Source organism: Cetorhinus maximus, chromosome 16 (genome assembly GCF_964194155.1).
Source record: "Cetorhinus maximus chromosome 16, sCetMax3.hap1.1, whole genome shotgun sequence".
Lineage (NCBI taxonomy): Eukaryota > Metazoa > Chordata > Chondrichthyes > Lamniformes > Cetorhinidae > Cetorhinus > Cetorhinus maximus.
In genome coordinates this window covers 42,402,402-42,427,364 of record NC_135894.1, presented here as the reverse complement: position 1 = coordinate 42,427,364, position 24,963 = coordinate 42,402,402, and the positions used below count along the sequence as shown (strand labels likewise).

The window sequence follows — 24,963 nt, the reverse complement described above, 5'->3', positions numbered from 1 at the left end:
GAAGAAAGTTGACCAATAGTACACCAGGATGGTAGCTGGGTGAAGGGATGAGGCTATGGGACTAGATAAACTTGAGTTTTATCCTCGGTGTTGAGGAAGTTGACCTGAGGTGTTTAAAGTAGTAAATTAAATTGACCAGATAGAGAACAACTCATCAAACTAGAAAGGGAATCTAGAACAAGACAGCATCTTAAAATTTAAACTAAACTTGTTATTAGCAAATCTTGAGAATCTAAAATGGACAACTCCAAAAGGCCATAGATGCAAAGTAAATTGAAATGTTTGACAGGTGTTAAGTGCTGGGGTATCCAAGGGTATTAACAGATGCAGTGAAAGGCCAGTAAGTTGCTGAAGAGCATGATCTAGAAGGCTTGATGGCCAAATGCTCTGGTCTCATTCCTGTGGTACAGATCTAAATCTCTAAATTATACAGGATGTGTAGCACTCTCCTGGACTATTTTATTTCATGAATTTAATTTTAAACATGAAATGCACATGAGCTCTATTCTTTCACAACCTCTTGGCGCTTTTCTCTTTAGTTTTTAAACAAATGCAACTGTAGAATCAAAACCACAAGAATGGCAGCAACCTTCATTTAAAAAGGTAACATTTTAAATAAACATTACTGTTAAGTAGTAGAAATCACCTTCAATAATTATTAAAATTTTCTGAAGTGATTCGTACTAAAACATATTCTAAGGAGCTACAACTCTCAAAACAATGTACCAGAAACCTGTCTCCAAGGTCCAGTAGTGGTCTGACGTCATGTGGTCTCAATAACCATTATCTGTAATGTCAAAATCCGCCAGTTACAGCTGTGATGAACATTTGCTGGTTTCAAATGACAGAAGGTCTCTTTCCACAGATTATTTAACACTCTGTTCACACCCAACATGTTTAGCATGGTGCAATGTCAAAATCACTTTGCACTGACAATAAACTTGACTTGTAATCTAGGCATCAAGGCCAAAGCTGACGTTGAAGGGAAGCAGAATGAGACCATCTCCTCCACAGAATATCACTCAATGTCATTCCGGTATCATATCCGGCAACAAAGTGCCTCAGATCAATACTATAATTGAACTGTGAATGCACTCTTTAACATGTATTACTATGGCCCATCTGAATGAAAATACCAGATTATGCTGGGCATCTGTGTCCATTAGGAGTTGGTTCAAGACTGCCAGGTTTATTTCAATATAAATCTTTCAGCCAACACTGAAAGAGGAAACTTTTGTCTCATCAATCCAAAATGAATTCAAACCCAGGTTTCCAAGGTGAAACAATTGTGGTGATTCATTTCACCAAACTTCCTCTTCAGAGGGTTTTATAATTAAATGAATGAGCCGTCAGCAAGCAAACAGTCAAATCGATTTCACAGTTTTTCAAATATTGTTGAAACTGGGCAAGTTGTATCCTTTTATTGAAGTACCAGTAACTAAATAAGAGAAATGTAGCAGTATGAACATTTGGTTGACAAGACAGGAAACAAATGGTTATGATCAGTTTTGTTTGGACTGGACAAAGAGTTGTACGTATTGTACCCTGGAGATCAGTACTGGGTCCATATGGAAGATTTGAACTTGGACATATGGAGCACAATCTTGACATTTATTGATTACACTGAAATAGGAAGTGTGAGCTAATGCATTTTAAAAAGAAAATTGAAGAATGGGAGTAAAGGTTCAGCGGAAAGATGCTAAAACAGTTGATGGAGCAAAGAGATTTATGGGTAAAAATACATACTTCTTTAAAAACATGACCAAATGCATTTTTTAAAATTAAGACAATACACACAGAGTAAAGAGGCTGTGCTTACATGTACATGCCATGGTTAGACCACAGTTAGAGTACAGTGTACAATTCTGCCTTCCCCCCCCACCCCATTGTAAAAAGGGAATTAAGACCATAGATCACAGACAGCATAAAGGTGATGCCGGGATGAGGAATTACAGTTATTATAGAGGAGACCTGTGATACTGGGACCAGCAGGGAAGCCAAGAGATTTAGTAAAGCTTTTTTGCTTTAATCATGTAGGTTTTTGATCGGGTGAATAAGTAAATATTTTTCACCTAGTTCACTCATCAGCAACAAGTAACTACCAATTTAAAATAGTCACAAGGAGCTTGAGGGGCTTGCATAAATATTGTTAGAGCATAAATGTTGTTAGAGCATGAATTGCTTTGCCACAAGGAATGTTTAAAGCAGAGACAATTACATCAATTAAAGGGGGAAAGACATGGGGCTATGCAACAAAGCAAGCCATTGGGAGTAGTTTTGGAAATCTAAACAGAAAATACTGGAAAAAACTTAAGCCAGGTTTGGCAGCATCTGTGGCAAGAGAAACAGTAGTTTCAGGTCAACTTCATCAGAGCTTGATGTAGTTTTGTCTAGCTCTAGCAAAGAGCCAGCACAGAAATGATGGTTCAATTTACATACATGTGTTGTGTGAAGTGCATGATTTTATGGATGGTCTTATGACAGCACAGTATTCCTTCTTTGAGGGTCAGGGAAACAATGCACTTGATTTTGATGTTCATTTCAGATTTGTAAATTAAAACATGAATGTAGCAGGACACTTTCAGACATAAAGGACATGATGAGGATTAAATAGCAAAAGGCATAATGAAAGGAAATATTCTGAAGAGACACAGGTAAACACCATGAAGTCAATCCTGTCCATAATTCAAATAGTTAATAATTCACAATGAGCCTCAATACTGTTTCAAAATCTCTCACCAGTTAAAGCTGCTGAAATGTTTGATCCAGCTGCCAGATGTTTTATTTTTCGCTTATTTGTGAAGGACTCTACACGTTGAAATGTTGTTTTTCCTTCAGTATCTCCCAGGCCCAACTGTCCTTCACTGTTGTCACCAGTAGCATAAACATTTCCTTGTTCTGTAACAGATAGATTGGTCATTTCTTAAGAACATATAAACATATGAAATAGCAGAAGTAGGCCATTCGGCCCACAAGTTTGCTCCGCCATTCAATAAGATCATGGCTGATCTGTTTTTGTTTTGAATTCCACATTCTCATCTAGCCCGATAACCTTTGATTCCCTCGCCTAACAAGAACCTACCTCTGCCTTAAAAATATTCAATGACCCCCACCTCCACTGCCTTCAGAGGCAGAGAATACACGATCCTTGTAATTTCATCTTTATTTATTTATTTTTTAGGTCTTTAAGATAAACAATGGTTGGTATTGGCTGAAACATGGGAAGAAAAGATCCGACCCACAAAGGGGTGGAATTGAGGAAACAACAGCCAAAACAAGGTTCTGAAAAAAAAATACATAACTGGACTTATATTCCCTTGTCCAAGTATTGTCAAGCTCATCTTTAAAAAGCAATAGCTGTTCCACCCACTTAAAGCCAATCTTTGTTAATGCACAACATAAAATGAATATTTTAGCCTGGCCCAGACAAGACTGTCAACTCTAAGTTAGACTTCATGTGTTGTACAGTACAAAACAGATATACAAAAACAAATTGAGGGAGATACTTCAATCACAAACAGACAGGTTGATGCCATACCAGAAATCCATGCATGTTTCTGATTTTTAGAAATGATAGGGCCAGCTGAAGCAGTAAGAATTCATTTTTATACTGGTCAATCTCCCATAGCATTGCAGTCAAGGCCCTGTCTATTCTGCAGTACAGAGGAGGTAAGCTCAAGGTGCCTAAGTGAACCGGGATGGACAGATGTAATTCAGTCTCCATTTTAAACGCAGCTGGGTGTAATTACAGGATGACATATTTATACAGGTAGTTCCAATTATAAATGAGGATATAGAAATTTAAACAGAATGATGCTGACAGTAAATACATGTAGGCGCAAGATTTTAATGCATTGCACAGGAAAAACATACTAGAATAGGCAAAATACATTAGAAATGTGGGCATAGGAACTTCATATGGAAAAAAAACAAAATGAAATAAAAACATGACAAAAGGAAGTCAAGTAATGTAAACAGAAAGTGTAAACAGAAAGTATAGACAGACAGATTTTTAATAATAACACGTTGATTGATCTCCCAGAGCACCAGACACAGGTTAGTTCAAGTGGGAAATTACAGAACAAAAAGATTTTGACATGAAAGCTTGGGATGAAAACAGAATTCATTGAAAGAGACGGCAACATCAGTAAAAGGCAGCCCTGATGAAAATGTTTACTTTGAGGAACAGAGTAATGTGTAAAGAAAAACACTTTTCAAAGCACAGTGAGAATATTCTTTAAATGGGGTGCAGACAGTCAACAGTTAGTAAAATCATATGTATATACTTGAAAGGGAAACAAACCATAACTTGAATTAAATAGCATCATTAACATAGAAAAATGTGCCACGGTGGACAGGTTGAATGTGAACCAAGAAATAAAATTAGGTTATTTGTAAATAATGTATTCGTTGTTTCAAGAAAGAGCAACTGGGACATAAAAGGAGACAGCCAACAGAAGTAGAAAGCAGCACATGTAGACTTTAGCATGCTAAAATAGCATGATGGGCAATTTGAAGGAAAGCACAGTAGGGAGGCTCACAGGAACCAGAAGTTGAAAAATACAAAAAAATGTAATGCTTTAAAAAAATTTACTGCCATGCCAACAAGTGGATGGTTGAAAATAAATAACATTTTTTCTCCGATTCCTCTCATCTTATTGATGATTGGCTTGGAGTAATATTAGAGTCATTTTTAACATTAAAACCAACCAAGTAACTGCTTAATGCCATATGGGTGTCTTACAATATTCCCAGCAGGTGTATCAACCTGCCAATTCTAATCCCTTGTTTTCCTGGAGTTTTTCCTTAACCCTACCCGACATCCGCCTGTCAGTCCTTAATGGACTGAGAGAGAATCCAGGGACATGTTTGTTACCTATGAAATGGCAGAGGGGAAAGCAGGGGGAATGTCAATGGTGAGCATCAGGAGAAGCCCATGATGAAAGACAGCACAAACCCTGAAGGCAGTAAATATGTCAAAAAGGGTCACTTTTGGGCACAAATATTATATATACATAAACAAACCAAAACTTAAAAGCAAATATATTAAATGAAAAAAAAGTTAGGCCTTGAAGTCTCCTAGGGCAGAGTTTTACAGTCCTTGCCAGCGGGTTTGCAGATGGGGCAAGGGACGGGTGGTCCATAAAATTCCTTGGGTGGCCTTCCTGCCACCCTCCCAGCCACCTGCAATCTGTCCACAATTTTACATGGGCTGGCAGGAGTAGTTCAGGGGGAAGCCCGGCAGGTCAACCTGCTCACGCCTTGGGCAGGAAATTGAATGTGCCTCTCTCAAGACCCCCTTTCCACATCCGGCGCCCTCTCCCACCAACACAGCTCCATCCCCCCACCCCACCATAGGTGTTCCCTTCTCCCTTGGCCTTTCCATCAAGACACCCACCCCCTTCCCCCATTCCCTCCGGACTTTACCTCCTCTCCTCGCTGCGAGACCCCCACACTTACCTGGTCCTGGAATCCAGGGCTTAGAATCTGGGGGCTGCTTATAGTCCCAGTCTGGCCACTGCTGCCACTGGCGCTGCTCAATCTGCAGAGCTGTCAGCCAATCAGATTGGCCAGCAGCTCTGAGGTGGGACTTGTGCTCGATTGAGGGGCGGAAACCCTGTCTCCAGCCAATTAACGCTCCTTGCAGCGCAAAATGGCTGTGGGGTTGCCGTGATCACCAAGGATGTGTTTCCTGGTTCACATCTTTGTGCTATCCTACCAAAGAACAAAGTGGTGGAAGATCTGTGAAAGGAGGTTACGAATTATCCCCATACAACATATGCAGTGTCTATATTGTGTAATTACAGCCCAACAAAGGCAAATCCCATTATGAATGTAGATATTAAGAACCGATAATGGTAAAAACTGACAAAGTGCGAGGAAAACTTAGCAAAATGAAATCAAGCAATGTAGATAGGATATACATGCAGATTTGATAAACTTAAATGTTATAGATATTGGGGAGCAGAGTTGGTTAGGAAATATAATGCTTCCTTTCAGTTTAGGCTGAAGACCTTGGCGGTACAAAACTAAGGTGCTGCAGCACCAGTGCTATTGGGAGGTTGCAATCACAGTATGACAAGTTTACATAGGCAGTTTCTATTATAAATGTCCATTTAAATTTATAATAGAAAAAAAGTGTATGAACAAAGTAGGCAGGAAGTAACTACAAACATGATTATTTTAATATTACTAGATCAAAGACATATTTCATGTTTGTTTGCAATCTGGATCAAATATTTACAGTTTTAAACATCTATATTCATAATAATCTATTTGAAAAACCAGCATCACCTGGTCCATCATACCTGTGCAAACTAATGTGTGATTTCTCCCACAGGCAACGAGTTTCACTTTCTCTGATTTCAGTGCTGAAATAGAACACATTTATCACAAAATTCTGTTCTCATCTTAAAACTGCAATATATATTGTTCAAAAATAAATAATTTTGCTCCAATGGGGCAGTATATTTTCTTTGCAAAAGGCTGCTTTTTTACACAAACATTACAATTTTGCAAATGAGAAATGAATAGCACTCAAACTATTATTGCTCCACTTCCAACAATTTAATAGCATGACTATCACACTTCTTGCATAGGCATGATTCAAGATATCTATGGTATTATTTACAATGAAACGCAGCATCCTAGTAAATCTTATTTTTAAATTCTTTCATGGGGCTAGAGCAGCATTTTTATTGCCCATCCCCAATTGCCCTCAAGGTGGTGAGTGCCTTCTTGAACGGCTGCAGTCCATGCGGTATAGGTACACCCACAGTGCTTCTAGAGAGGGAATTCCAGGGTATTGACCCAGCGGCAGTGAAGGAGCAGTGATATAGCTCTGAGTCAGGATGGTATATGGTTCGGAGGGAAACGTGCAGGTGGTAGTGTTCCCAAGCATCTGCTGCCCTTGTCCTTCTAGGTGGTAGAGGTCGCAGGTTTGGAAAGTGCTGTCAAAGGAGCCTTGGTGAGTTGCTGCAGTGCATCTTGTAGATGGTACACACTGCTGTCACTGTGCATTGGGGGTGGAAGGACTGAATGTCGGAAGGGTTGATGGGGTACCAATCAAGCAGGCTGCTTTGTCCTGGATGACGTTGAGCTTCTTGAGTGTTGTTGGAGCAGCACTCATCCAAGCAAGTGGGGCGTATTCCATCACACTCCTGACTTGTGCTTTGTAGATAGTGGGCAGGCTCTGGAGAGTCAGGAGGTGAGTTAGTCTCTACAGAATTCCCTGCCTCTGACCTGCTTTAGTAGTCACAGTATTTATATGGCTGGTCCAATTCAGTTTCTAGTCAGAGGTAACCCCCAGGATGTCGATAGTGGGGGATTCAGTGATGGTAATGCTGCTGAATGTCAAAGGACGATGGTTGGATTCTCTGTTGTTGGAGATGGTCATTGCCTGGCACTTGTGCGGCATGAATGTTACTTGCCACTTATCAGTCCAAGCCTAAAAGTTGTCCAGGTCTTATTGCATATGGGCACAGACTGTTTCAGTATCTGAGGAGTCGAGAATGGCGCTAAACATTGTGCAACTGACAATGAACATTCCCACTTCTGATCTTATGATGGAGAGAGGGTCATTGATGAAGCAGCTGATGATAGTGAACATCCAGGTTAATTGTTTTAATTTTTATTTCTGTCGACTACAACTTCATATTTGTCTTCTACAAGATATGCTGTGGTCTCCACTGTCTTCATTCCATAGTTTCTCCACCATTTCCCCTGCTACTATTAAAGTTTTCACATCCATGAGTCCACCACTCAAACCCTCCTAATGACCCTACAAATTTCCTCACTCAGATGTTTGTTGGCATATTTAACCTTCTTTATCCTCTGGCATGGCCTCTACATCCTTCAAATTGCCATCTTTGTTCTCACAAAAGAAAACTGTCAACCCATCTGTCGTTTCCTCTTCCTCTCCAATTACATTTTCAAATACTATCTGGAAGTCTAGGGTCACAATACCAGAGGGCTTTCCAACACTAACCTGAGTTGTCACGTCCTCAAAAAAGTCGAGGATGATCTATCCTTTCTGAAACTATGCCGTCTGCTATATAGTAGATTATTATTCATATCAATTCCATTATTTTGCTTGAAACCAATGCAAGCCTAGCGTTTTTTACTGCTCTTCTTAAAAAGAGGTATCACATTGGCTTGTTTCCACTTTAGTATTAAATAACTCCTTTCTAATGATTGCTAGTAGTTTACAAATGCTGTTCCTAGTCCCACTTAACACCCTCGCTATTACAGCATCCGACCCTAGGAATTTACTGGTTTTGAGCACTTTAAGCCCATCTGTGGCATTCATGTAAATGATATCAAAGCCATCACCCCTGTGCTCACTGACCTAGATTCACTACTGGTCCTGCAACGCCTCAATTTAAAAGTTCTATTCTTGTTTCCAAATCCCTCAGAGACCTCAGCCCTCCCTATCCCTGCAACCCTCAGAAATCTTCCAATTCTGGTCTCCTGTGCATCCCCAATTTTAATTGCTCCATCACTGGAGGAAATGTCTACAGCTGTCTAGGCCCCAGCTCTGGAATGCCCTTCTTAAACCTCCCCACCTCTCAACCTCTTACTCCTACTTTAAGTCACTCCTTAAAACCCACCACTTTAATCAAGTTTTTGGTTTTCTGTGCTAAGCTCAAGTGGCTTGGTGTCAAAGTTTAATTAACACTCCTATGAAGCACCCTGGGGCAATTTACTAAAGCCATTTAAATGAATGCAAATTCTTATGTTTGCCTTCTACAGTTATGCTACTTTATATCTCCCTCATTGGCTCTAGCTGTCAGCTTCTTTTTAAACATTTCTTGCACTGTCCCAAATTCTGCATAGTGGTGTTCTTGACCTTCCTCTAGAATTTGTTTTTCTACCGAACTTCTTTTTGTTCTGCTTTAGTAGATAATTTAGGGTCACAGTTCTTTAATCTGTGTTTATTTTGTTGGAATGTAGTTACCTTGAACTTAAATTTGCTGGATTTCCACCATCTCACCATTGGCCTGTTTAAGCTCTTTCCTTGCCTTTTAATGTTGCATACCAGTATCTGCCTGGATCAGTGGTGGCATTTTTATCTGAGTCAAAAGGTTGCAAATTCAAGTCCCACTATGGGCATGGGCAAATATTCTGACCTGGCTTTTTAGTGCAGTTTGGAGGCTAGGGCTTTGAAGTTAGAAAACATCTTTCAGCTGAAATGTTACACCAAGCTCTGCTTGTCCATTTAGGTGGACATAAAAGATCCTGTGCCATTATTTGAGGAAAAAAGTAGGAGAGTTTCCCAATGTCCAGATCAACATTTATTCCTCAGCCAATACTACCAAAACTGGGCATTCCTCTCGTGTGCTGTTAGTGAAACCAAGGGATATACAAATGGCTGCCACATTTGCTAATATAGCTACACCTCAAATAATCCTTTCCTTATAAAAGGCACTACAATATAGAGTCCTAACTCGTCCACTTTTCTTTTCCTGTGGTGGTGGTTTATCTTAGCTCATATTAAGTTTAATAATGCATGATCACTGTACTACTACTATCACATTAAACCCTATGCAATCAGGTAATGTTCTGAATCATTAATATCGTACATTAATTCTGCAAAGGTTTTTTGTGCAAATTTTAAGCATTACCTATTTTGTGAACTTTCATACTATGCTCACCTGAACTGGGGAAATACCCAGATTTACAATAATAGATCTTTCCAAATGTAGATTGTCTCTGGAGAAAGCATTAAAAGGTATCAACAAAATGATCAAATACTGATCCTTGCATTTTATCACAGCTGATAGCAGTGGTAGGAATAACTTAAAGTGATGAATTGAGAAAGGTTTGGCAAATGTATTGGCATATTGTGAGGGAATCCATCTCTTTAAATTGCTTGTGTGTGTTTTCGGGGTGGAAGCGAAGGGCTACACCTCCCAGCAAGCCTCCGGCTCCAATGCAAGTGCAGAGCGGGGTGGGGGGGGGGGGGGGGGGGGGGGGTGGACACACAGGCCACACATGTTCCGTTTCCAGGTCTCCTTTAGACAGCCACTCAGGGATGGATTGGAGATTTTTTTTGCTGCTTAATTCAAGCTGAGAGCCTTGTTCACATTTCATTCGGTTCCAGCTGCAGGCGGAGACCATCAGCCTCCAGATCCTGCCTCAGAACAGAAGCTGAAGGGCTTGGCCAGAGGCAGCAGTGCACCTGCAAGGGGAGGTGGCCCGAAAAGCTTGCTCACATGACCTGGTGTGCAGAATGAAGAGAGAGCCCACATGACAAGACTTGGCAGAAGGAAGTTCTCAGCAGTGCAGCTGGGGATCTGGAGCACAGGAAAAGCGTCACCTGGGTGGAGCTGAGGGGAGGAGGGGCCAGCTACGTGAAGCTTTTTTTTTATTCGTTCGTAGAATGTGGGCTTCGCTGGCTGGGCCAGCATTTATTGCCCATCCCTAATTGCCCTTAAGGCAGTGGTGGTGAGCTGCCTTCTTGAACCGCTGCAGTCCATGTGGTATAGGTACACCCACAGTGCTGTTAGGGAGGGAGCTCCAGGATTTTGATATTGCGACAGTGAAGGAATGGCAATATATTTTCAAGTCAGGATGGTGAGCAGAGGGGAACTTCCAGGCGCTGATGTTTCCATGCTGCTGCTGCCCTTGGTGAGTTTCTATAGTGCATCTTGTAAAGGGTACACACTGCTGCCACTGATCATCGGTGGTAGAAGGAGTGAATGTTTGTGGAAGAGTTGCCAATTAAGTGAGATGCTTTGTCCTCGATGGTGTCAGGTTCTTGAGTATTTTTGGAGCTGTACTCATCCAGGCAAGTGGCGAGTATTTCATCACACTCCTGACTTGTGCCTTGCAGATGGTGGGCAGGCTTCAGGGAGTCAGGAGATGAGTTACTCAGCACAGCATTCCTAGCCTCTGACTTGCTCTTGTAGGCAAGCAAGTGCCGCTTGATAGCAGTGTTGATGACCCCTTCCATCCCTCTACTGCTGACCAAGTGTAGACTGATGGGGCTGGGAAATAATAACCCAGTGAGATGCAGTCTCGAGAGGAGATTGAGAGGCTGGGAGGTGAGAAGCCATTGGGGCATTCTGAGTTTGAGTCCTATTGCCTGACAACTCATTGGAGGCAGAAGAAGCAAGAGGGCTTCCAGGGAGAGTTGAAGCTGCTGTTGGAGGGAAATCAGAGGCCAAATCCTCAGTGGAGAGGAGCTGAAATCCCTCATGAGAAAGGTAGAGTTGGAAGGACTTTGTGACTCACAGTGATCACTGACATCTGGGTGGGCTGCTAGAAAAATTTGTGGGATCTGTCTCGGTTGTGTCTGCCTTTTAGTGTGCAATTTATTGTATATACTTGACCACAGTTTGCTGGTTAATTCATGTTTAACTCATGATAACTCTGGGTGTTAGAGTATAGGATTGATAGTATTGACTGGTTGGTTTGTTGACTCATGTATAATAAAAGTTCTTCTGTTTGTTTGTTTTTAAACAGTGGAATCTTGTGGCTTTATTCACTTGGTAACTATCTGGGATGTCAAATTTTGTCTACTATTAAAATAAGTTACTAGTCCCTAACCAGATCTTAACAATGTTAAGACATTGACAAACTGGATTTCTCATATTTTGATATTACTAAATACAGTAAACAAATATAATATTGGACAACTTTCAGCACAAAGTAAAGTCAGAATGAATTTGATACAATACTTCTGCCATATTATTTTAAGAAAACAAATTGCACAAAGGAACTCTGAGCTTTTTATGTCATTGTTTCTGTCATATAAACTAAAAATTATGGAATCAGAAACACTGGGTGTCATAAGTTCATAAAGGAGAGTTTGGGCAAAATAACTTACCTTTTACACAAGTGGGTTTGTTGATGGTATTCTTTGTTCCCAAACCTAGCTGACCCCAGTTGTTGCTCCCAAACATATATAACTTGCCGTTTTCTGTCAAAAAAACAAGTATGTCTTATGTGACTCTTGATTCCATACTTCACATTTTTCCTCAGTATACAAATCTTTGAACATCTGATCTGTCTGTGTCTCATGTCTGAATTGATTGATGAAAGGAGGCAGGTATCCATCAACTGGCATGACGTTCCCCAAAGTCACCTCATCTAATTTTCTGCTTAGATCTTACAGTCTCAAATTTGTTTCATGATTTGACATCCCCAGTGTGAAGCTAGCAAAATAACAGAATATTGGAGCCACTAACCCCTTCAGATCATCTTACAAAGAGATGCAGGGTTCAAATGCATCAATACAACAGGATCCTTTTGTGTGAGGGTGGAATAGGAAAACATTCAGGCCAGCAATCTCCTGCTATCTAATATAAAGCGTCAGTGGTGGCAGCCTGGGAGTAAAATATTCAACAAATGTTCATAACCAAACCTCCAATTGCATGAGTATTTTTTTCTCTTGAAATAATCTTAATATCTTTTCAGGTTAAAATAATTGGTGAAGGTAAAGAAAGGGCTGACAATTTAAAAATACATATAAAGAAAAAGCCTTAGGCCCAAAAATTCAAGGAAAGTATTCCACCCCACACCCAATCCACAACAACAAAAACTTCCACTTATAACATCATCCCTTTAACATCATAAAATGCCTCAGGCAGAATCACAGGAGGATTAATGAACAAAATTTGGTACTGAGGCACATAGGAGATATTAGGGCAAATGATCAGAAAAGGGCATCTTAATAGAGGAAAGAAAGTAAAAGAATTGCTAAATTAGAAAAAATCATATTGCATGGTAGATTTCCTCCTAGTTCAGAATGATGCAAGTCTTGATTGTCATTTTTGCTGCATTTCTGCTACTATGTCATCGTCCTGAAAAGTTAACTCCATTTCACTGTCCAAAGATTCTTCCTGACCTGCTGAGCATTTCCAGCATTTTCTATTTTTATTTCAGATTTCTAGCATCTGCAGTATTTTGTATTTCATATTCATCATAGACTTGGGAAACACAGCAGTTAAGGCTTCGCTTCTGGCATTATTGCCCACCTTTTGCTTTCAGTGGAACAATGACGATTTCTATTTATATAGCACTTTTAACATAATGAGACATTTCAAGGCACTTCACAAAAGCATCATAAAACAAAGTATGACCCTGAGTCACACGAGGAAAGATTAGGTCAGGTGACCAAAAGCTTGGCCAAAAAAGTAGGCAGGTGAGTGACATCAAACGGCGGGATGTTCAACCCAAAGTTTGGATAAAGAACTCAACGCTCTATAAGGTATTTTTAAAAAAAGTAAATCTTTACGTGGCTAAAAGGCTTTGCCAATAATCCATCCAGGCATCCACCTCTGAAAAAGAGCATAAAGTAAGGCACTTTGGGAGGGTTCATTGCAGTAGGTGGTGGACAAAAACACTAAGGAAGACTCCAGTCAAACCTTTGGGAGGGGTTCCAGAAGTCAAGACGACTTGAGTACTGCGAAGAGAAAAAGTGAAGAGACAAAAGAGCTGTTGATACATGCCAGCCATCCTGCCTGATCTGGGCTGGTGCCCACTAGTTGTCAAGGTCATGTTTTTGCAGTATAACTAGTAATGTTATATCCCATCTTAAACTCTTATTAAAAACTCAACATCCCACCGTATTGCTGGCATTTGAATCCTGATTGGTTGATTGATTGGATGATGAAAATTCTCAAGTAAATTTCGAAGTTTAACTCAACAGTATTAACTCAAAGATTACAATTCTCACAGAACTTACAACACAGAGCTTTGGCCATTTCTCTAGGAAGAGTGTCACTCTCCCGTGCATAGATTAACCAAAACGAATGAAGTCAGGCTCCAGGATGAATGCAAAAAGTACCATGTGTGCATTTTTCTCTCTCCCAAACAATTATATTTTAGGAGGACAATCATGGTTCAATAAGTTGTGTGCACCTGGAAATAACATCCTGACATGCTTGCCTTCAAAATATTGTCAATGGATTTTTCTTCTTGCAAAGGATGTTGAAGCAATAAAAACTGTAGCTTTATTTCCGTGATCCTTATCTGTTGCTCTAGTTAAACAGTCAAAACAAAAAAAAATTCTGTCTCATCTTTGCATACAGAGAAATAAATAAATCAATTCCAAGTTGGAGCCAACAACTCACCAGTTATGAATGCAGTGTGTTCATCCCCACAGCTGATAGAGATAGCTTTGTCATTTTTCAGCCAGAACTTGCTGGGAACATTGTCTGAGAATTTGCTTTTGCCAAATGTAAAAACAGCTCCAGAATCTGAAAGCAAAATAAATTATACAAATTATTCATATTTAACCAATAACATGTTCTAATACTGGAAAAGTATAAATTATTTTCCAAAATCTGCCATTTTCTAGTCGGAACTACAAGCTAGGCATTTCCACTAATGCCTAAAGGTGCTCCTACACTTTATTATCTCACTTAAATTTTGTTATGTTGATCTAGGTGGGCTACTAAATAACATATGTCTGTATTTAAATAAATATCCATGGCCAGGATTTCACACGGCGGTGGTGGCCCCACTCACTGGCTGGAAAGTTGGGCGAGGTCAACTCAGGAAACTACAACCCAATTTTGTGTGGCTCACTCTATCCTCCTATAGGAGGCCTCCAACAACTCTGCTGTCCCAGCAGCACCACTGGGAGTAGTGGCCACTGCTGAGACCCACAGCAATCCTCAACCCAGATGTTTGCTGGAGACCAAAATACAAGGTAAGTGGAGCCTTGCTGGGGGTAGTCAGACAGGCCCAGGGTGGCAGAGGGTGATTAGGATGCTAGATGGGGGTAAGAAAACACAGCGTTCCCAAACAGGAGGGACCCCTGCCCCCAACCTCAGGCCACGGCCAATCAGCCAAGGTATACTTGGCTGCCTCACCACATTGCATGGACACCCCCCACCACTGGTTATTTTACCAGCAGCCGCAGGAGGCAGCCCGTAAGTGGCCATTAATTGGCCACCTAAGGGCCTCAATTGGCCCAGGGTAGGCAACTTGAAACCTACCCCACTACTGGTAAAATACCTGTGACATGTAAGCGACAGGCATGGTGTCCCTGCCATCCCACCCGATTTTATGCCACCCTTCCTGCCTGCCAGCTCAATCCCGTGATGAAAGGGAAGGCATAAAATTCCAGCCTATATTATGATTATAATAAATAGCACTTACCTCTGCAACATTTTACTTTATTCAACAATTATTTGAGAAGTCACAACAATTGAATATTTAATTCACTAGTTTTAACAATGTGTGCGGTAAAGTGCTCACACACCAGCAGAAGTTTGAGTATGAAATATCAAAACCATCATCCAATAAATATAAAAAGAAAAACCAACCTTTTTAAATTCACTTGTTCTGTGCTCCAAGTCATACTGCCCTATAACACATTCTTACAGGGTTATTATTTTGTATGTATATGTCTAACATGAGGGAAGAGAATGCACCCAGAACTGTTCCCTCAGCAAATCTACACCATCCAGTATCCAGCGGTAGCGTTCTTGCCTCTGAGTCGGAAGATCATATTTTTAAGTCCCACTTCAGAGACTTGAGCACATAATCCAGGTTGGCTCATAAATGGATTACTAAAGGAGTGCTATGCTGTTGAAGGTCTCACCTTTGAGCTATAACCCCATTAGATTGACATAAAAAATCCTACGGTACTATTCAGGGAAAAGGAGGAAATTTTCCTGGTGTTGTGGCCAACATTTACTCTTCAAGCAACATTCCTAAAACAGATTATCTGGTGATTTTCCATATTGCTGTTTGTGGAATCTCGTTATGCGCAAATTGGCTGACATTTTCCTATATGACAACAATGACTACACTTCAATCGCACTTCATTGGGCGTGAAGGATTTTGCAAAGGCATAATACAAACAAATTTCTCTCTTTATCTATTAATTAATAGCAACCCTTCACGTCCTCACCTCGATAACCGCTGACATTCTTTTCTAGCGGTTACCCTTGGCTTTCAATCAGGTCCTATATAATCCAGCTAAATTAGCAGCAAAAAGGGGTTGTAGAATAGATTTTAAAACAAGGATGGACACTGTCATCATGGCATAATTCTGCTCAGGATACCTCATCATTTGGCAACAAATGAACAATATTTACTTTCAACATGAGATAAATAGAATGTATAAATAAACAATTCCAAATACTAATCACAAACAACTACCTGCTAATTTATCATCTTAATCCACTTGTGTAAATCAAATTTCACTCCTTTCATAACTGTATCATTGTATTAAATAATGATCTGGCAGTACTGCTCAATTGTATATTGGAGTTTGTTCTTTACAAGGGCTCTTGGCTTAAAATTATTCAAAAGAAAAATGCAAAGAATGAATGGCAAGTAACTAAAGTTAAAAATAAATCACAAAGGGCCTAACAAAACAAATGTTACCATGATATTTTGTCAGACAGAAATCAGATATGGTTAAACTGTTGCTTTAAAAAAACAATAATTTTAGTGCTGAAATTCTATGCCAGTTCTCAAACAGTTAACGGTCAAGTTTTTATTTTGGCTGAATTTTGAATTGGATGACTATGTGAGGATTTACACAAACTCAATCAAACAAAAACTGTTCAGTCCTGTATGGCATTGCTAGGTGTCCTTAATGCATCTCAACCAGCAGCCCGAAGGTTTCTTTGTGGCCAGTGTTGAATTTTGATACCTCTGAGGGAACGCTTTTTTTCACATTTATAGAGCTCATTTTGAAATATAGAGGTGCAGTAGCTTAGTTCACCATATCATTATTTCCTTCATCACCCTAACACCTTTCTCCAAAGTGAAAGGAATCTGAGCTGGGCACCCGCACAGCTACTATTCATGCTACTCCACTAACAGCTCAGCATGCTTTCAAATATGGGGCATGCAGACTCTGATACATTGCCAGAAAATATTTCCTTTTAATAGGGTCAGCTTTGTCTCTTGAATATGGCACAGGATTATATAAAGGATTTTTACAAAAAATTTCAATTAAGATATGCTAAAGGCTATGTAATTCAAAGGAAACTATTCTTAGTAGATTTTGTGATCTATTTTGTAAATATTCACAGTCTAGCTGAATTGAATTTAAGGTGCTCCTCTACATTAATACTCTCAGCCTTGTTGCAAATGTGGCTGCAATAAAGTTCTGAATCACCAGTCTGTGCTGTTTCAAACCTGAAAATGAAATACAGAAAATAATTGCATAATTTTGTTGCCTCACAACTGTCACACAAGACATAGCAATTAGCATTAGCTGAACTGTGCTGCTGAATCTTGTCTAGTAGTTATTCATCTCAACAGAAACTTGGATCCAAACTCATATGATTCCAGTACAGATTTAGACCTAGAACAAGGTCTCTCTCATGTGTTATTGTGTTGAGCAGATGCTATGTCTTAACAAGGTCTGGCAGCTATTTCTTGAGGGCTTTGTTTATTTTACAAAGTGGGTAGAGGGATCAGGTCTGCTTGAGACAGGCTTTGACAGCAAGGTTGAGGTCAGAAAGACTGCAGTAATGCTGCTTGCAGAATCTTTTGCCTTTAAAAACCATCGTAAAAGCACAAGGAAAATGTCAATGCTGCTGCAATTCATATGCCCAGCTTGGAAGCACTTGGCATACACATCAAGTTCTGGAAAAGCTGCTTTGTTGAATTTGCCACACAAATATATGTCTGCCTTTTTTTCTCAGTTTTTCTCATTACTTTTGGTTTTCTCTTTCTTATTGTTTCTTTTTGCTTCTGATAAGTCCCTATATCTATTCATTTCTTTTATTATGGTACTCTCTTTTGTTGATACATCTCCCTTTGTTACCATGCTCTATTTCTGTAACCCTTCAACCCTGTTTATCTGCTACAGATATTTTAGAAACGTGGGAACAGAAGGTCATTCAGCCCATCAAGCCTGTTCCACCATTCAATACGGCCATGGCTGATCGAGCACTTCAATGCCTTTTACCCTTTAAGTTATTGTTAATCAGAAATCTATCAATATCTTCCATAAACATACTAGATGACTGAGCTTCCACAACGCTCTGGGGTAAAGAATTACAAAGACACTCAACCATCTGAGTAAAGAAATTTCTCCTCATCTCGGTCCTAAGTGGATCCCCCCTTATTCAGAAATTGTGTCCCTTGTTCTAGACTCCACAACCAGGAGAAACATCTACCCTTTATATTCCTTTAAGTGTTTTGTAGGTTTCAATGAGATCAACTCTCATTCTTTGAAACTCTAGACAATACAGGCCGTTTCCCCAATCTCTCTTCATAAGACAGTCCCGCCAGCCCCAGAACAAGTCTGGTGAACCTTTGTTGCACTCCCTCCTCTATGGCAATAACATCCTTTGAGGTGAGGGGGCCAAAACTGCACATAGTACTCCAGGTGCGGTCAACCAAGCTTCTATACAATTGAAGCAAGGCTTCACTACTCCTCAGTTCAAATCCTCTTATGATAAGGGCTAACATTCCATTAGCCTTCCTAATTGCCTGCTGCACCTGCATGTTAGCTTTCAGTGACTTATGGACAAGGACACCCAGGTCCCTTTGTACATTTACCCCTACTAATCTCTTGCCATTTAGGACATAATCTGCACATCTGTTCCTTCTACCAAAGTGGTAACCTCAAATTTTTCCACATTATATTCCATCTGCCACATTCTTGCCCACTCACTAAGTCTGTCCAAATCCACCTGTAGCCGCTTTACATCTTCCTCACAACACACAATCCCGTTTAGCTTTGTATCATCCACAAACTTGGAAATATTACATTTGGTCCCCACATCCAAATCATTGCTATATATTGTGAACAGCTGGGGCCCAAGTACTGATCCTTTTGATACCCCACTAGTCACAGCCTGCCAAAGCGAGAATGACCCGTTTATTCCTAATTTCTGTTAGCCAATCCTTAATCCGTGCCAGTACATTGCCTCCTATCCCATGTGCTTTTATTTTGCTAATCAACCTTCTGTGGGGGGGCTTTATCAAAAGCCTTCTGAAAATCCAAGTGTACTACATCCATCGACTCTCCTTTATCAATTTTGTTAGCAACATCCTCAAAAAACTCCAACAAGCTCGTCAAACATGATTTCCCATTCACAAATCCACGCTGCCCAAACAAATCATGATTATCCAAGCATCCATTTATCACATCCTTTATAATAGATTGTAGCATTTTTCCTACTGCTGATGTAAAGCTAATAGGTCTTTTTTACATACTTATAGAAGCTTTTACAGTCCGTTTTTATGTTGTTTGCTAGGTTGCATTCATATTCGATTCTTCCTTTCTTCATCAGTTTGTTGTATTCTAAAAAACTCCCAATCCTCAGGTTTACTGCTACTTCTGGCAACTTTATAAGTCTTTTCTTATAATCTTATACAATCCTTAACTTCCTTTGTCAGCCACGGTTAACTGACTTTTTTGGGTTTTTGCACCTTGAAGGAATGTATAGGTGCTGTAGGCTAAAATAGGCAATGGATAGTCTTCAAAGAACTATGTACAGTCATGCCTTTTAATGTATTTTCCCAATCCACCTCAGCCAATTTGTCCCTTATGCCTTCATAATTTCCTTTATTCAACTTTAACACCCTTGCTTCAGAATGAACTACCTCATTTTCAAACCTAATGTAAAATTCTAACATATTGTGGTCACTCATCCCTAAAAGTTCTTTTACAACACGATTATTAATTAACCCTTTTTCATTACATAATGCTAGATCTAAAGTAGCCTGTCCTCTAGTTGGCTCAACATACTGCTCGAGAAAACCATCCTTAACACACTCCAAAAACTCGTCTTCCACAGCATTAGTGCTCAATTGGCTTACCCAGTCTATATGCAGATTGAAGCCACCCATGATTACTGCATTGCCCATGCTACATGCTTCTCTCGTCACCTGATTAATACCAAGCCCCACATTACCACTACTGTTTGGTGGCCTATAAACAACTCCAACCAATGCCTGCTGCCCTTTGCTGTTTCTTAGATCCACCCAAACAGATTCCATACATTGTTCTTCCGATCTAAGATCCTCCCTTACTAATGCACTGATCCTATCTATCCCTTATTGTTAACACAACCCCAACTCCTTTCCCTTCTTGTCTGTCCTTCCTAAATGTTAAATAGCCTTGAATATTCAGTTCCCAGTCTTGGTCACCATGCAGCCATGTTTCCATAATGGCATTTATATCATACCCATTTACCTCTATTTGTGCCTTTAGATCATCTACCTTATTGCGAATGCTGCACGCATTCAGGTAGAGTGCCCTTAACTTTGTCTTTTTTGACATCATTACGCATTCTAAGCATACTCCATGCTCTGCTTTGTTTCTCCTGCCTTCTAGTCTCACTACTATTTCCTGTTACCAACTTTACTTCCTTCCAATTTGGGCCACCCCTCAGGTTCCCACCCCCCTGACAAACTAGTTTAAGCCCACCCCAACGGCACTCGCAAATCTCCCTGCAAGTAGGTCAGTCCCAGTCCTGTTAAGATGTAACCCCATGGTTCCACCTGCCCCAGAACTGGTCCCAATGCCTCAGAAATCTGATGCCATCCCTCCTATATAAATTCTGCAGCCACGCATTTAGTCGATCAATCTTCCGATTCCTATGCTCACTAACATGTGGTACTGGGGCTAATCCTGAGATTACTGCTCTTGAGGTCCTGCTTTTTAATTTCCTTCCTAACTCCCTGAAATCTGCTTTCAGGGCCTCATCCCTCTTTCTACCTATGCCATTGGTACCAACGTTTTCTGGCTGATCCTCCTTTCTCTGAAGGATGCCCTGCAGCCGCTCCATGACATTCTTGACCCTGGCACCAGGGAGGCAACACACCATCCTGGAGTCATGTTTACTATCACAGAAACGCCTGTCTGACCCCCTGACTATGGAATCCCCTATCACTATTGCCCTTCCATTCTTCGTCTCCTCGCCCCCTCCCCTTCTCTGGCTGTACGCTTCTGATCTGCGGCGTGACCACCTCCCTAAACATGCTATCCACGTAGTCCTCTGCCTCCTGGATACACAACAGTGACTCCAGCTGCCACTCAAGTTCCAAAATCCGGAGCTCAAGCTTGTGCAGCTGGTGACACTTCCTACAGATGTGTTTGGCTGGGACACATGGTGTGTCCACGACTTCACACATACCGCAGGATGTACACTCCATTTGGCCGAGCTGACCCGCCATCCTGTAACTCTAAAAACTATTACACTTAGAGTAAGTAGACGAAGTAGAATAAATTACTAGTAACTTAACTTTATTACATTTAAGCTAACTTTATCTTACTTTATTTCACTTTACTTCCCTATTGCTAGTGTTCCTTATTGAAATCCAAGTAGCTACTTCTTTATAAATGATATGTATTTCAAGTTTTAAGCTATTTAAACACAATCCCTAACAGTAGCTTCTCACCAACCAATGAACTTACAGTTTTCTGGTGATGTCACTTCTGGATTTCTTTTTCAAACTCAGCCCGCTGCCCGAGTAGAGGTGTCCCTCACAGGTCCAGCTGTCTCCGCTCCTGGAAAGGGAGCGAAGGCCCCAAGCCTTGCCCTCTATTTATCCACTGCCTGAGTAGAGGTGTCCCTCGCAGGTCCATTCCAACTGTTGTCTTTTCCTCCAGTGATCTTTCACAATGGGATGTGACCTAAAGGAACCAGGTCCAGAATGGCAGGAAAAAAGGAGGGCAGGAAGGCAACAAAGCTAATGATGAGGAGAGAGCCATTCGAACACAGATTGCTCAAAGCCATTGGAGGGCCGATAGAAACTGATCTGGCAGCACTGTGTGCCTTCTTCATACCAGACCTCAGAATGTCGAGCCTGAGCTGGGCTGGGTCCTGAAGTATAGGGTAGTAGGTAGATGTGGTGCTTTCTGCTGGAAGGGAGGTTGGAACAGGATCAATACCACTGATTTTGCATTGGAAGATATGGGAACACATCAAAGCGGTCAGAAAATGAGATAGCTCTTTCTAGATAAATTTGTAGTACCTTCCTGCTTTTTTTTTTAAAAGGCGTTTGTTATCCAATAACTATTGATAATCATATGTAATGAGTGGATGAAAAGTGGACAAGATGGCCAAATCATACACTAAATCTATTTTGTTGCAACATGGAAGTATGGAGGGAGAAAACAGATTTACCATATATACTCAAGTAATGGTTGATCCCGTATATAAATTGACCCCCAACTTTTGACCAAAAAATCCAAACCCTTTGTACTTACCATCCGCTCATTGCTGAAGTCAAACTCATTGTGATGCAAACCTAGTCATTGATAGAATCATAGAATAGCACACCATCAAAGGCAGCTGTTCAACAAGCGTCTGCTCACATCAACACGTGATGTCAAGGTTACCACCTCACTGGTGCATGCTGCATTCCCACCAGTCCCACCCTCTAATATGTCAACATGGTATCGAGAAGCTACAGCAGATACACAGCCTAGTTCAAACTTAAAGTTAAAAACAGAATTACCTGGAAAAATTCTGCCGAAGGGTCATGAGGACTCGAAACGTTAACTGATTTCTTCTCCACTGATGCTGCCAGACCTGCTGAGTTTTTCCAGGTAATTCTGTTTTTGTTTTGGATTTCCAGCATCCGCAGTAGCTTTTAGCTTTTTGTTTTTATCAAACTTAAAGTTGTTGAGATTGTAGAGCAGATAAATAATTGTGCAACAGTTGGAGAATTCAAGGTATCAGAAAAGAACGTTAGAGACTGGAGGAAGCTCTCTATACAGATGAGGCAGATTCCTAGGAATAAAATGCGTAAACCGAAGAAAGCCTAGCATGTGGCCACAGTTGGAAAATGAACTTGCAAAATGCGTCAATTAAAATCGCTAGAACGGACTCTCAGTTTCTGGCGGGTCTCTACCAACTGGACTGTCTTCGTTGGGCTAATGTTGGGCTCTAGCTCTCTTTTTCTCCTTCCTTCTGCCAGAGCCAGAACCCAAGGAGAAGTGAGGAAATAGACAGCTTGAAGCCAGATGACAGAGGCCTGTACAGACTCTTTTGCTTTCTTCATTGATTTCCCTGTACTGAGAAACTAGTACTCCATGCACTCGCTTCCTGTCTCACCCTCCCCATCAACGCCTTTCCCACTCTCTCCTTACTTGTTGGTGCACTCTCTCTCAAACAATAATAAATTTACCTTGTTCCTCACCTCATAGTGGGGCCATTCACCAGCACCAACCTCCCACTTGGCTCCTGGCTAAAAAAACACCTTCAGGCCAATTTTATGGTATTCCCCTGTCCTAATTGTTAGTTTTCCTATTTGCCTTCTGGTTCTTGCTTCCCCAGACATCCTCTTTCACCTTTACACTTGGATGCTAAAAGCACAGGTTGCATTTAATTGACAAAGATAAAAGAAGTGCCCTATGATGCATTTGAAAGACAACAGGCAACCCAACAAATGGGTGAAGAAGCAGGGAGTCAAGTGGAAGCACGGAGTAAAGAGGGGATAGCCCGAAGCCAATAAATAGGAGCCAGCAGGTCACAGCACAATAATACAGCCTTACTTGGAAAGGGAGCGAATGGTTAGTGCCCAGACCTGCGCTGTACCCAGCAGGAGGATCTCTGACAGCCTAGCGCTACTCAGGGATACGATTGCCTATGTATGGGACAGGGGTGTGGACCCTTACCTGATCAGCCTGGACCAGGAGAAGGCCTTTGACAGATATCGCACACCTACATAGTGGATGTGCTCTCCAAAATTGGGGTTTGGGGAGGGAATCTGCAATTGGATCCAAATGCTCTACACAAACATCAGCAGCACAGTTTTAATCAATAGGTGGGAACCAAAAAGCTTTCCAATTAAATATGGAGTCAGGCAGGGCTGCCCTCTCCCCTGTCCTGTTTGGGTGTTGCATAGAACCCATCAGGAACGATTCAGGCATAAGAGGAGTGATGATCCCAGGCAGTGGAGGCATTCAGTTCAAAGCCTCCCCGTAAATGGATGATGTCATTGTCTTCTGTTCAGATCTGCTGTTGATGTGCAGACTGATCAACATCTGTGACCAGTTCGAACTGGCCTCAGATGCCAAGGTAAATCGTGGCAAGAGCCAGGCCATGTTCTTTTGGGAACTGGGCTGACCAATCCTTTGTCCCTTCACCGTCAGGTCAGACTGCCCGACGGTGCTGGGTATATGGTTCTGAGAGACCCAGGACATGCATTAGAAACTGGAAGGAGCGAGCAGCTATGGTTAAAAAATAAGCTGGGCATGTGGGATCAACATTCCCTCTCCATTGCAGGTGAGAGCCTGGTCATCAGGTGTGAGGCACTCTCAGTGTTGCTGTACATGGCACAGGTCTGGCCCATTCCTCACTTCTGCGCTGTGGTGATCACCTGAGCCATCTTCCGTTTCATCTGGAGGTCGAAAAACAGACCACGTTCACACGGACACGAGGTACAAACCTCTAGGTAAAGTGGGAAAAAAACGTGCCCAACTTCACCCTCATCTTGATGGCCACCTTTGTGTGTGGCTGCATCAAACTGTGTGTAGACCCTCAGTGCACAAACACCAAGTATCACTATGTGCTGAGGTTCTACCTGTCCCCCTGGTGCTGCAAAAGATGGGTCTGGCCATGCTGTCGCAAAACGCTCCAAGTAGTTGGACCGTGCCGTAATACCTGTCCCTTGTGGAAAAATTTATGCAGAGAAACACCTTTGACCACAAGTCCATCAGGCAGTGGTCTGCACGCAACGTCCTAGAGGCCCTGGGGAAAAGGAGATGGTGGATCATAGCTCTCTGAGTGGTCTGTCAAAGTCATTTGGCAGAAGGTCTCATTGCCAGAACTTTCAAACAAGCACCAAGACATAGCTTGGTTGGTGGTGAGAAAGGCCCTCCCTATCAGACCCTTCCTGTACACTCGGAATCTCACCCTGTCTCCACATTGTCCTCAAGGTGGCTGTGGTGGGGAAGAGACCGTCGTCCACCTCCTTGTGGAATATGCCTTTGCAAAGGTGGTCTGGAGAGAGATGCAGTGGTTTTTGTCAAGGTTCTTTAACACAGGACTCTGTGCTCTATGGGCTGTTCCCAGGGGGACA

At 41.3% G+C, this 24,963-nt stretch overlaps 1 protein-coding gene across 3 annotated transcripts in view; it reads right to left on the bottom strand.

The window, feature by feature from the left end:
• Positions 1-24,963, bottom strand: part of rpgra (retinitis pigmentosa GTPase regulator a) — a 60,794-nt gene that overhangs the window by 19,691 nt on the left and 16,140 nt on the right. For all 3 annotated transcript variants that reach the window (XM_078559763.1, XM_078559765.1, XM_078559764.1), the window contains 4 exons: positions 14,079-14,204; positions 11,831-11,923; positions 6,309-6,371; positions 2,740-2,898 (listed from right to left, as the gene is read on the bottom strand). In XM_078559763.1, the coding sequence (XP_078415889.1) occupies positions 2,740-2,898; positions 6,309-6,371; positions 11,831-11,923; positions 14,079-14,204 (441 nt within the window). The remainder of the gene's footprint in view (positions 1-2,739; positions 2,899-6,308; positions 6,372-11,830; positions 11,924-14,078; positions 14,205-24,963) is intronic.